Source organism: Ostrinia nubilalis, chromosome 3 (assembly GCF_963855985.1).
Source record: "Ostrinia nubilalis chromosome 3, ilOstNubi1.1, whole genome shotgun sequence".
Lineage (NCBI taxonomy): Eukaryota > Metazoa > Arthropoda > Insecta > Lepidoptera > Crambidae > Ostrinia > Ostrinia nubilalis.
Genome location: NC_087090.1, coordinates 6,357,040 through 6,371,392, shown reverse-complemented (window position 1 = coordinate 6,371,392; position 14,353 = coordinate 6,357,040). Strand labels below are relative to the sequence as shown.

Below are 14,353 nucleotides of genomic sequence, written 5' to 3'. Positions count from 1 at the left end.
TAATGTATGACATATTACACACAGCCTTGGAATCAATTCCAGAACCTCCATGTCTAGAATATCGCTCCTATAACACATACTTTTGTTAGAACTTAAGTAGGAAGTTAGTGTCAGTTATTTGTTACATTCGATAGCATTTCAGGTAAAAAATCGCCGATATTTAAAGTGCATAAGATACAAGTGTTAAGCTTGAAATTCCGTTGTCTCTACATAATGAGACTAGCACCGCTTTCAATCTAGCACAGACCTTTACATGACGAAATACAGCTTGCTCTAAGGCAGAAATCTGTCAAACTCCATACAAAACACACCGGTTATCGTTATAGTTACTGTTAAAGTCAGGTGGTGCAACTCAGTCTAAGTCGGATACTCGTGACAAGACTCCTACACGCTTAGCATTTTCTAAATGTTCCTAATATATTAAATAATGTTAAAATTCGTCTGCATATTAAAATGGTAAAATAGATTAATGATTTAACTTAGATAATGTTCAGTAAAATTCTATTAATTATTATCGATATTTGTAATTAAATACCTAAGAAATAGATAATAAATGATAGTAAGGTGATATAAATTAAGATGGATTTATAGCATTACTTTTCAATCTTGAGTTGAAGATGAAAAAAGGCTAGAAATTACTGAAAAAAAATTATCTAAGAATATTCTGTAAAACTCTACTTTTAGCTTATATTTTCATAAATCAGGATAAAAGTGTTTCTAACAAATAAACTGATAGCTTAAATCAACATAGCAAATTGTTCAAATAATTGAATTTATGAAAAGTTTATTTCTGTAGATCCAAAGCAGAATTATATTGAAAGTAATAAATACTCATAGTTTAGTCTAGGTATTATTAACTCTATATTGAGAATCAGAACAATTTTTAGAGATAGAAAATTAAAAGTAAATTAATTTCTAACACAATGTACCTAATATTTTTACATTACAAACGTTATAGACTAAGAGCTAGTGAACGCCAGACCTACGTTATTTTATAAAGGCTGAAAGTTTGTCAGCGCATGCTCCCAACATAGCTAAGAACCATGGCCAAACATGAAGTTTGGGTCATGGTGGCTTTGGCAGACAGACGGTACTAAAGGTGTGTAAAATACCAACTTAATTACGTCAAAGTATAAAGGCTGATTTTTTGATATTTCCTTCAAAATGTTATTAGAAATGACATCATTCATTGACAGACACCTACCATGGTGGAAGCCCTTAGCCAGACACCTTAAAGTTCATGAAAATGCAGTCCTACTTACGTCATACTATAAAAGCTGAAATTTGCATGAAATGTTTGAACCATCATTTGATGAAGTTTCTTCATCAGCCAGACACTTCTGATGGTTCCTTCGCCTTGCCAGACAGCTTTTAGGGTGGCTGAAAGTGCGAACGCGAGGCACTATAAATATTGTATTTTGTACTTTTTCTTAAGTTACTCAAGTATTTGAGTCTGTAAATCATCATTTATGTTGATGAGGTAAGTACAACTCCTTAAGGCTTAGGTAGGTAATCCCTAATTTTAAAGTGATTACCTCTGAAAGTTGCCTAGAGTAAAGTTCTTAGCAACATTAGCATTACCTATGTTAATGCTAATGTTGCTAAGAACTTTACTCTAGGCGTTTAGCAACTATTTCGAAGAGAAAAATTTTGGCACCATATTTTCCGTGTATATAAATTCTAGTGAGGATTTGGGGGTCCTAATTCAATATAGAATTGTTATAGATTTATTTGATACTATAAATTTGATTATACTATGCATAGTAATAGATATATCGTGATGGTTTCGCTGGAAGGATACTCTGCAGCACAACCACTTTTAATAACAAAATACGGCGAAACCTGAGACATAGTTTTTTTTAAATAGGACTAGAATTTTATAGACATTTCATAGATTTATTTTAGAAACTTACACTAGTTAAATCAAAAGTAGTTCCGCCGGGGAGCATGACGTGAATTATCCTACAACTTCTAAGCGTTGAGGAGTTGTACCTCCATCAACATGGGATGACGACTAGCTGATGCTAACACCCAAATAACTTTAGAAACTACACTTTTATATACTGGTTAAAGAATTGTTCTCCAACTCTTAAGCCTTAAGGAGTTGTACTTACCTTCCATCATCAGCTCATCAACATGAGATGATGATTTATAGACTCAAAATACTTGAGTAACTTAAGAAAAAGTACAAAAAACAATATTTATAGTGCCTCGCGTTCGCACTTTCAGCCACCTTAAAAGCTGTCTGGCAAGGCGAAGGAACCATCAGAAGTGTCTGGCTGATGAGGAAACTTCATCAAATGATAGTTCAAATATTTTATGTAAATATCAGCTTTTATAGTATGACGTAAGTAGGACTACATTTTCATGAACTTTAAGGTGTCTGGCTAAGGGCTGCCACCATGGTAGGTGTCTGTCAATGAATGACGTCATTTCTAATAACATTTTGAAGGAAATATCAAAAAATCTGCCTTTATACTTTGACGTAATTAAGTTGGTATTTTACACACCTTTAGTACCGTCTGTCTGCCAAAGCCACCATTACCCAAACTTCATGTTTGGCCATGGTTCTTAGCTATGTTGGGAGCATGCGCTGACCAACTTTCAGCCTTTATAAAATAACGTAGGTCTGGCGTTCACTAGCTCTTAGTCTATTATCCAGATAAAGGCGCGATGACAGGAGGGTTTTATGGATTGACGGGATGCTCTGGATAGGTAGTAAAGTGATTAATTCAGAATACTTATTTAAATTAACAACATTATTTTTGGCAGCGAGATGTGATGAGAAAATATTTTTTTTAAAACATGACAGTGATGATTGTGGGAATATTTTCGGACCGAAACAACATTAAATTAGAGTTTGTAAATGTAATAAAAATAATAAATGTCCTAATTTGTGCTTATTCTTAATTACCTACGTGTTGTGAAGCTGCAATAAAGGTACCTTTCATAAACTAAACGATAAATTTATTTATTATTTTTATTTATTTATAAAAACCAACAGTGATGACATTGAAAATATTAGTTATAAGATTTAGACTGATAATATAGCCAATAACAGGTTTCCCTCTTTATAAAAGTCAAATTTAAATCTATAATGTAACGATTTTAAAATTGCTCTAGTTTTTAAAAGCATGATAAAATAAACCCCTGACCATCAACAACAACCTGATCAACCTGAAAACCAAACTACAAGACAGCGGTAATCGATCGAACGAAAACTGAGCATCGCAAAAGCTTTGATAATAATCATGAACGTTCGAAAAAACTCGAAGCACGTCGCGTACTCGAAAGCTACTTAGCGGAGAATTGCTTACTCCCACACGGGCTTGCATTAAATGCACCCACAAACAAATGTGCGAAACAAACTTAAAGACAAGTAAATAAGGTTCACTTTACTGTGGCAGCCGACCGTCCCGCCTTCTGGGGGCGTCGTCCCCCCTCCGTCGCAGCGAGTGCGTTCACACGGGTTGCTTACTTTTAAATTTTAATCACAACTCGTTGATTTGGAGAAGGAATGGAGCGATTCTTAAGGACAATACTATCGATTTTTTAACCCGTCCACTTAATTATAGTTTGGGGCTAAAAACTTCAAACGTAATTGAAGGTATCGTACACAAAGCGCTTATTAATGTTTGTTTTTCAGTGTAATAGATTTTAAATAGGGCTTTCTTAAAAGATAATAACCGGCACTTAAGATTTTTTTTAAACATAAAAAAGTCGGTAATTTTTTCAAATAAGATTTATGAAGATTAATTTTCAGGGCTTTGCCATCCATAAATAAGGACATATTATCCAGTATGAAATAAATGATATCATTAATTTTTTAACATTTATTTTCCTATCTGTATCCTACTTATTTTTTATGGTGTTATTTATCATTGTACAGTTTTATCTCCATGATAAATAATGAAAAGCTATAAAATTTTACGTTAACTTATTAAATTTTATACTGCTCTATCTATTTTAACAGATAAATAAATGAATATGTGGAAAACAGCATTTGCAGAAAATACTGACTCTATTATTATTTTTAGCTATAAACTTATAATAGGTACAAGTTGCGTTCCAAGCAAACATTCCTGGCAAAGTAAAAAAGTGTAAAAAATTCGTTCCTGTTTACCTAATAAACGACGCGGTTTGAAATGCAAAAACTTTAAATCGTTATGAAAGTGACTATAAAGAAACAAAATATCGCCGATAAAATTTTAATTTGTAAGACAAGATGTCGATGTACAACGAAATATTTAATAAAATCAGGTAAGTAAGTACATCAGGTAATACATTATACTTATTTATAATTAATTGTTAAAATAAATTATCCAATGTAAATCATAATTTCTGAAATAAGAGCTCTAACGTTGTTGTTAAATTGTAATCATTAAGTACTGTCTCTATGTATAAGCTTCGGATTTGTTAAATTGCATCATTGTAATAAATAAATGATTATTTTTTTACATGAACAGAACAAACAAATTATATTTTATGTAGAGGTTTATGCCAAAATAGTGGCATGAAATTAATTAAAACCTTATAAGTTTAAGGAATTTTGTAATATAAGCAGTCAGTCATTTTAAAATTGTAGAGTTATGATTTTTCATTTGCTCAGTAAATATTATTTTAACATGAGCTTAATGTAAATTCCTGAAAGTTGTCACTTGTTCATGTCCATGTAGTGAACTATTAAAACTACTGGATAAATTTTCTTTCACGATAAAGAACGTAATGTGTTAGAAAATGAAAAAATATGTTTCACGACTAAAACAGTTATTATTCCATTTGGCTCGCGTATAAATCTACGAAATAATTAATTGGATTCGTCACGAGTGGTATATCGATGGCCATTTGTGCGGCCATTACCGGTTCGCCGTCGATAAGTTTAACTGCCAGGCGACATGCTTAGTTTCACCACTCGCACGTAATAAATTATTATAAATACGAAACTCGGTGCGTTCAATTTTCCGCAAATTTGATCTAGCGCCATAAAGTTAGGAGCAATCTCGGCGGATTGACGCGTTGGCGGGCTGATTTGTTGGTAGAGCCGCCACTGAGTGCTGTTTTAAAAACTTTTAAGGTAATTTAAAACTTTTTCAAATCCTTAAACACAATATTCAGTACGTTCAGGCCCATATTTTTTTTATACATGACAAAGCAGTATTTGACTGCAATCGCACCTGGTGTTAAAAGTGAGATATTTTTCTTAAACGTAAACTTTTTACCAGTCTTCCAGGTTTCAAGTTTAGTAAATAATTATTTAATAACTAAATCAATTAATTTTATACATAAATCCATTTATGTACTTCACGAACTCTTCATAAAGAATATTTACATAAGATGGTTCACAGCGGGACAAAGTAAAAATCTCATAGCAGAAACTTGTTCTACCCCCATAAAAAACTTTCTTATGTGTATCGATCGCAGTTAATCATAGCCCATTAGTGTTGTTATCCCGTAATAGCCAGTCTGCTTGAAGCCATTTGCATCGTGTAATAAACTATGAACTTATTTATTTATTCATAATGTTATAACCGCGAATATTCTCATGCGAGTAATCGACGGGCCAGCCCCATTGGCGGCGGCGAGCTCTCACAGTGCATAAATACTGATGCGAAGCGTCGGCGCAGCGAGTAATGCGAATAAATACTTCGATACGATCAACTCACCGTTTAACGAGAGAGCCTTTTCCGCGCCGCGGTGAGCCATTTAGCGAATTTCAATAGTTATCGCGCGGAGAAAAACTCGCCGCGAGAGGGACGGGCGCGAGGAGCGCGGCCGGCGCGAGCGGGACGGACGTAATAAGAAAGAAGTAGGTAATAAAAAAAGCGGTTGTGTGTGCGTGGTCGGAGTGTGGTGGTATAGGGCGGCGATGCAGGCCCCTCCCTGCGGCCGCCGCCTCGCTCGCCGCCGCCTCAGTCGAGTCGACATCGCGCCAACTCGCAGCGGTCCGCTCTAGCCGCGTGACGGCCGCGTAAAAAGTTTAACACTATTCCGAAACTTGCGATCTCAGCGCCGACAGCGTGACTGATGCTGAGCGTTTCGAGCGGTGTTTTGATAGGACTTTCGAGAGTTTGTGTTTAATTTGTAGCGTGAAAATTGGGAACTGTAAACTTTGAAAGTTGGTGAATGGTGGAAGAGGTCAAGATAGCGTCGAGACGAGAGTTGGGCTTGAAGTTGGAGAGATTATGTCGTTTGGTTCCTTCGATGGGATGTTCGGACGGTGACGGCGTGTGGGCGGGCGGCAGGCTGGGCTCGGAGGCCAACTTGATGCTGTTGCAGGGCGAGGGCCGGGAGCGCGGGCCCATGGAGGAGGACTGCTCCGCGCGGCCCTGCGCCACCGACTTCTCCATCGCCGCCATCATGGCCCGCGACCGCCAGGAGAGGCGGGAGAGGAGGCGCCACAGGGACCCCAGGGAAGACACGCTCATGCCACTTGGTGAGTGCTCATCTGTTCTGATAATTTTATTGCACTGGGTGCTGGAGAAAAGTTGTGAGCAAAAGTTTGGGACTGCGCTCTACCTTTGCCATATCAAAGTTTTGTTTTGTTTATACAAACATGAAAACGTTCTTATTTTGCAGTCTCAGTTAGTAAGCGACTTCTTAAAATTGTATCTAAATGAAATTGAAGTAAACTGTATTAGGTGGTAATATTTATGTAGAGCCAATAAAATTGCTCACTAACTAGCACTTAATAAAGGTAGGTTTATCTAATATTTATTATCCACTTTCAAAAGTTAACTTTAATTTATACAATCCATAAAAATAAAAAATAATTTTAGTTTCCAACCGAAACTAATATGGAAACTTTTTTAAGAATTTAAAGCAAAAAATGAAAAGCCAAAACACAGACTTAGTTATCGTAATTTAATGCTTAAAAATATAAAAGTTTGAATAAGACAAATTAATTGTTTTTTACCAACTCTAAAGATGACTCATAAATCTTATCTATAACACAAAAATATGAAACATAAAAAAGGGTCAGCTGAAAATCAGAGAACTCATTTATAAAATGAAAGTCAATTAAAAATTGAAAAATCAAATAATAGCGTTAGCACGAGTTTAATGTGTTATTGATCGAGAAAATGATGATTTAAGATTTGTGATGAATTATTAACTGTTAATTCTATTTATTTATTTATCACTTCAAGTCTTTCTTTCAACTGATTTCGCTAATAATTATTTTGTGTAAAGTAACAATAAAAAATGGTAAATATTTATAAAAGCATTTTGTTCTGCATCAAGAAAAAGGCAAAAATCAATATGAATGAATGAATTTTGTTGAAAATTATTATTGTTGTAAGTTTAAATATCGAGTATGCAAAAGTAGTATGGTAATAGTAATAAAACTATTACCATATTTTATTTAATAAAATAAATTGAAACTTTTGTAAATAAAAACTGAAACTCTACATTAGAAAATCGTTTATCTTGGCACTACCCATCCATATTCAATGCACAGCCAAAACGTAGAATAAAACCCATTAGATAAATATTTTTATTTTGTAATTTTGTTCTTACAAGAAACTTTTAAGAAAAACGTTTTTATAAATCCAAGTAACGATACTTAGACATACCTATTGTTATATTTGGACTAAAAAACTATTATTATCTAAGTTAAATTTATAGTTTTCGAAAACCCTTTCTGAGAAAGAAAAAAGCAATACAAATTGTGATAAAACTATTTTAAAAATACACATTAGCACGAATATAATATAGAGCTAAATTCTAATACTGTTATAAGAAAATTAAGAAGACGGTACATACATCTTTTTTTTTAAATTAGGCCTAGTATCTATATGGTATGCGGTGTTATAACTATCCATGAAATTCAGTGGTTTGAAAATTATACATTTTGCATTAAATACAAAGCTAAACCATTGTTTCACATTAAGATCAAACTATCTAACAAACAATATTTGTGATGTGACACATAATGCTATGGTTAATTATTCTCAACATGACAACCGAAATCGTGACCGACGCTTTGTGTTGGGAATCGAACCAAGAGCCTGTAAGAGAGTCAAACATTTAAGTGGTCTTATGTAAGATTTAAAGTTAGGTTTGTCAGAATATGCCAGCTATGCCAGCAATCCTACATGATTAATTAATTAATATCAATCAGTATAATAATTTTTACTTATTGCTAATTGTAAGGCCTACCGCACATTGCCCAACATCAAACATTATTTACTGATAAATAAATACTTGTAAATCGCTTTCTTCGAATCGCTTAAACGTTACGGATATGTCAAATTTATTAACATAAAATTGCTTTACATTTAAATAAACAACTGCTGCCTAATAAACAAATAAATTTAAATTAAATTAAATTAACGTCTAATAAATAATAATAAAAATTAAAACGAAAAATAAACAATACTTCATTAACTAATTAAATACGCAGCGAGAAATCAAAAACAGTTAAAAACAGATAAATAAATTAGCACAATCGTATTAATTACATGAAACAGGTTTTTAAAATCAACTGTTTCCGATAATAAAGAGAATCTGAAATCTTATTTTTTGATACAAAAAAACTCAATTTACTAGACCACGTAGGTACGTGTATAAGTATGTAGTTTATTTGTTGCATAGTTAGATACTATACGTAGTAGCTGTAAAAAACATAATCACCTAGGGGTAATGAAAATAGTTTACGTCCTATTTTCAGAACTACTGAATATACACACAAAATTTCATAAAAATCGGTCAAGCCGGTCGGAGAAATTTTGCTACAAACACTGTGACTCAACAATTTTATATACATTTTAGATGTATATTCATTATGACAATCATACAATGGGTCGATACTTACACGAAGACAAATATTCAGTACGTTTGCAACCGCGCAATAACCTGTCTACTCAGTTTGAATGGGGTGCCTCCGTGACAAGCGACTGTCAGTCTTTTTCAACGGACTCAAAGTACATTTTCTTCCACGCCAAAGAACAATCGAAAAAATTGCCGCTGTAACATCATTACGGCGCGTTTTTCTCCAATTCTGAAAGTGGTTCTGAGTTGAACAATTTTTAATGCGGAAGTGGCACTTTGAGCTCTTGTACACATAGCACAATAACAACCTCGTATATCAATCGTTTGCCGGTTGTATTAATAATTAATTTATCGTAAAATAAACGTAATATTTTTCCTCGGTTTGTGTTATTTGAAAAGTATTATAAAAAATGGAACCTACTCAGTTATTACTAATATTATTATTTACTTTACGAATGGTCAGGGCTTTCAAATTAATGACAATCGATTGTCATTATAGATACAATATTAGAATTACATTAGTTAATTATGCATAACATTTTTTTCCAATATTTAATATTCATCTATTTTATTTATTGAACACGTGTAATTTAGAACGAATAACCGTCGGGGGACCGCTATGTAACAAAATGGTGAGGGTGTACTTTGGGGGAGGATGCATTTTAAGGGTCAGTAATAATTTGAAACAATAATATTTATGTATGTATGTTTTACTTATAAATCACCGCTTTTAGTAGGAGTCTAACGCTCGTATTCACAAACATTACTATTAGGTCTCACAGTGCGCGTGGACGCACAGGGTGACACATGAACCAATCACAGAGCTCTATTCAACGCTTTGCGTTCGATTTGCTGCTTCACTTAAGCAAACATCGTATGTAAATACGGGCGTAACATTACTCGTATTACTTGTAAAACTTAAAACAAGAATTTTCTTTTCAAAAATTTATCCAACAAGACAATTACTACGTAGGTATATTTCGACAATTTCCTTTATGGAAATTTTCTCCACTCATCTAACTAATACACAAACAATTTATCACATCACGGAAATATTTCCAACTCGTGACTATGATTGTCAATGACCACTAAATTATAGTAAATGACAGTTAAGAACTGCTCTTTAGAGTCAAGGTATCGTTGGTCAGGCTTAACAGTCCAATTGCGGTTGTCAGTGTTACTTAGAACGTGACCGTAGATGGATCCTTTGGTCTTAAATGAGATCTTATTTGGGGGTTTAATCCTGAGCTACTGTTGACCTTTAGTTAACTTTTATAATACCAGTAGTTACTGATCGTACTGATGCAGACTTTTTGTTTAATACAAAACTGGTTGACCCAGGCGAATTTTGTACCGCCTATGTTCATCGGAAACAATGCAGGAATTTAATGGTGAAAGATTTTTTCAAATCAGTCAGTTTATAAGCCTATTCAATAAAAACAAACAAATAGTTCCTCTTTATAATATTAGTGTAGATTAAATATGATGCCGTGAATATTAAAATTACTTGTAGCCCACTACAAGATATACCTAAACCAAATAAAAAAGTAAATTCAATTATACAACGTTTAAAGTACGAAAGTTTAAAATGAATTAAAAAAGTTTCGGTATTAGTATTTTATAAAAGTAAACTAATTTAAGGAAATTGATTTGAAACTTTGAAATGCAGGCCAAAAGCTCGTTGTAGTTAAAAAAAGCTTTGAGATTAGTTCAAAAACTTTAATATTTTACTTCCTAGTTGAAAATGGCAGTAGGTCTTACAATTTAAAACCACTGATTTTCATGTGTAACACAGCTGACCAAATACATGTACATTGTACACTGCCTAATTCCTAAAGAATCCTCATATAAGTAGGTATTTAAATAAAAATTAGAGGCAAATTATTACTAGGAATCATTGCTGAGCTGAGAATTGTATGAAAGCCACATGACCACGTTTCATTATGCAAACCGCTCTACAAAATATTCAATTTAACATTACATGCTACAAATAAGTTTAGTCGTAAAAGCGTACCTATTTGAGTAACAAAAACATTCGCAATTGTATTCCTTTTGCTATTCTATAACTAATTGATTATTATGTACGACATTTCAATAACTCTTTTCTTATTATTTTTAGTGTAATTGGCTCTACATAAAATGCTTAACCAATTTTTTATTAATATCACAGCCATTTATAAAGCCTTTGCACATTATGTTTCTGGTGGATGATAAATAAGTGGTTTTCTAACAATAATTAATAGTGTGTGATAGAGAAAGCTCTATATACTTTTTCATCAACTACATTGTACGAGAATACAGGGTGGAAACGATAAGTTATCTCACTCGATTATTTCTAAACTATACTAGATATCAAAAACTAGTTAGATACTGATCCTGAAAGTGCTTCATAAGCTCATTCAAACGGTACCAATAATAGGTTACAGATTAAACCGGATCTAACCGAAAATTCAATGCTTCCAGCTTCCATCTATACTTAAAATAAATCTGTAGAGAGGTCAATTCTGTACATGAAATATATTTTCAAAATAACTATCAGGGGGTGATTAGTGATCGATACTGATGCCAAAAATGCAATCAGTAAAATTTTTGTCTGTCTGTCTGTCTGTCTGTATGTTCCTTATAGAAATAAAAACTGATCGACGGATTTTAACGAAACTTGGTACAATTATTCTTCATACTCCTGGGCAGGTTATAGTATACTTAGGAATTCCCACGGGAACGGGAATTAGCGGGAAAATCCTTTTGTATGTAAAATCTAAACCGCTTAAGTTAGACGCTTGAAATTTGGCTTGCAGGTACCTTAGTAAACTTAAAGCTTAGTTACAACAGGATATTGCAAAATTCCCACGGGAACGGGAGTTAGCGGGAAAAAACATTTGTATGAAAAATCTAAACCGCGTAAGATAGATGAAGGGGGTAAAACGGGATCCACGCGTACGAAGTCGCGGGCGGCCGCTAGTACTAAATAAATATATGCCAGACACACAATGTTAGAAGTGTTTTTTTTATTAAATAATAAACTCTTATAAACCACTTTTTCAATATCTTGTATAGTTTAGAAATAATCGAGTGAGATCACTTATCGTTTCCACCCTGCTAGTCTTTTAACACATTGTCGGCTGCGCATTTGGTATTGTATAGTTATAGTCAAAACTCATAATCGATCAAAACTACTTTTGACTGCAAATAATTAGTCAAAAGTTCTTTCATCTTATTTAAAATTTTACCAATCAGTCCAAACTTCATACAAAGTTATGATTTTTCTTTTCTTTTGCATGACAAATATACCTAGATTTCTTAAAAATACGATAAGAAATAAAAAGCAACATTACTGTGGTACCTAAGGTAGATATGATCATGTTGTATGTACAAATCATACAAAAATTTTACTTTATAAAGGTTTGTGATGCTTTCCTAGTAATTTTCACTAATCATTAGTATATTTTGTATGAATTTAGACTCATTTTTTGCAGCTAAAAGTGGTTTTGACTGTTACTCTTGGTAAATATCACTTTTGAATGATGTTTCCAGTCAAAAGTGGTTTTGACCGATTATGTGTTTTGACTGTAACATATACAATACGTAGGCAATGTATAAAATGAATAATATTTCATACATTACCTGAACATTTTAGGCATCTTATACATTGCCTAGATATTATAGAGAATGCCGGATTATAGGTACACATTTCCGGTAACATACAAACTATTACATAAAATACACATAACATTTTTGCCATGCGTGTTGACATCAGCTAATTATTACTAAATTGTACAATTTGGATACTTTAGATTTAGACGTAAATTATCCTTAACTATGATAATCTGATGCTTGCAGTAGCACGAAGTTCATGATAGCTTAAACTTTCCTGAATTGGTTTTGCCCTCTTTTTTATTTACGGCTATTACGATGCTACTTGGAGAGAAATAAGATAATTATGGTTTTAATCTCGTGGCTTACACCTCCAAAAGTAGTTTATAATTTCATGCAGAGCACTCACTTGTTATAATAATTAAAAGGTTAGTAGAGTTTGCCAAAGTAATCTAATGATTTGTAATTAAATATTTATTATCCAAAATATGTTAAACTGTTTAGTTTGCTGACTAATTAATACAAAATCTTAATTAGTTCAGTTGGTCCTCCTTAAAAGCGAACCATACATTATTTATTATTTGCTCATTTAATTGACTTTTGCAAAATTACAAACTCAAATCAAATTGCATATCGTTCCTTCCCAGCAGAATTGCGAGTAAAACCCGAAAAATGAAAATCATGAATCACAATTATTATTGATATCAACTCCTTGACATTTTATTTAAGCGAGTTTTTGAAGGCAGATTACTGAGAGCAAATTATTATTTGTTTGAGTTAAATGTTTAAGACTTAATTTTATTTATTTAGAAATTATTGTTAAATATTATTATAATATCCAATGAATTCTTTTACAGTAGTAGAACCTTACCTAACTGCATACTTCGCACTTCCAGAAAAGTTCGTAGACGCGACGGCATCAGCGTCAGGGTCTCCCTCGCCCCCTCTGGCGGAGTACGAGCGAGACTCCCCCGTAGACGTGTCCTCAACCTCGGAAGCTGGCTCGGCGAGCGGAGCAGCGAGCGGCTCGCGAGCACTCTCCCCTCCCCCAAGGAATCCTCAACTGGCCGAGCGGTGGTCGAGCGAGGAGATGCGGCATATACAGTGCCATCTGGAAACGAAGGAACTATGGGACAAGTTTAACGAACTCGGCACGGAGATGATCATCACCAAAACTGGGAGGTATGTCTTAACTTTTTGCGATTTTTTTTTCATTTATGTAAGATTTTTTTTTAAAGAGGAACAAACGTGAATTGGTTACTCCCTCTATCACAAGGTTACCTAAGGAGTGAACTCAGAGGTTATAATTTGGTCTACGTGGTCATAGTGTTACGGTTGTGAATATCTGACGTCTATGGTGGCTTTTTATTTATTTAAATGACACCAGGGTTGTCATTTCAGTCGTTTTAACCCACAGTAACACGTAGGTAACACAGTAACATAGAATACTCGTACCTACGACGTACCATCTTCATATTAAAAAGTTTACAAATACTTCGATGCGAGTAAATCGTTCTTTGAATGAGGTAGCCTTAATAACTGCTGGTTAAGAAATCAAAATCAGTCCATAATAAATCGGCGCAGTACGGTAAAACGCGCATGATTGTGTAATCGTCGAATCTGATTGGTTATTAGGCTTTGTTCCGAAGTCACTGAGAAATTAAAACTACAAGGTAAGCCTTGCATTGTTTGAGTAGGGAAGAGTAGTTGTTACGACTGAGGATATTCGGATACCGAGATACCGATACATTTCCGGCATAAAGCATCGGTCCCACTGCCCAGGATATAAATACTTTCAGTACAGGAATCTCCAGCTAGTTTCTCTTTCCTTAACAGTCTGCAGCTCTACATAAAAATACAAAATGGTTCGATAGAGAACAAAACCGCGCATGACTGCTGCCCTGTGTACTAACACTACTGTGTTAAGATGATAGACAGGCGGTAGAGACTCGTTGGTAGACAATTAGGCTTAAAAATCAGGGAGAAATAC

At 33.9% G+C, this 14,353-nt stretch overlaps 1 protein-coding gene across 2 annotated transcripts in view; it reads left to right on the top strand.

The window, feature by feature from the left end:
- Positions 1-5,928: 5,928 nt before the first annotated feature.
- Positions 5,929-14,353, top strand: part of LOC135088272 (T-box transcription factor TBX20-like) — a 47,222-nt gene continuing 38,797 nt past the window's right edge. For both annotated transcript variants that reach the window (XM_063983148.1, XM_063983147.1), the window contains exons 1-2: positions 5,929-6,433; positions 13,260-13,545. In XM_063983148.1, the coding sequence (XP_063839218.1) occupies positions 6,124-6,433; positions 13,260-13,545 (596 nt within the window). In that variant the 5' untranslated portion in view covers positions 5,929-6,123. The remainder of the gene's footprint in view (positions 6,434-13,259; positions 13,546-14,353) is intronic.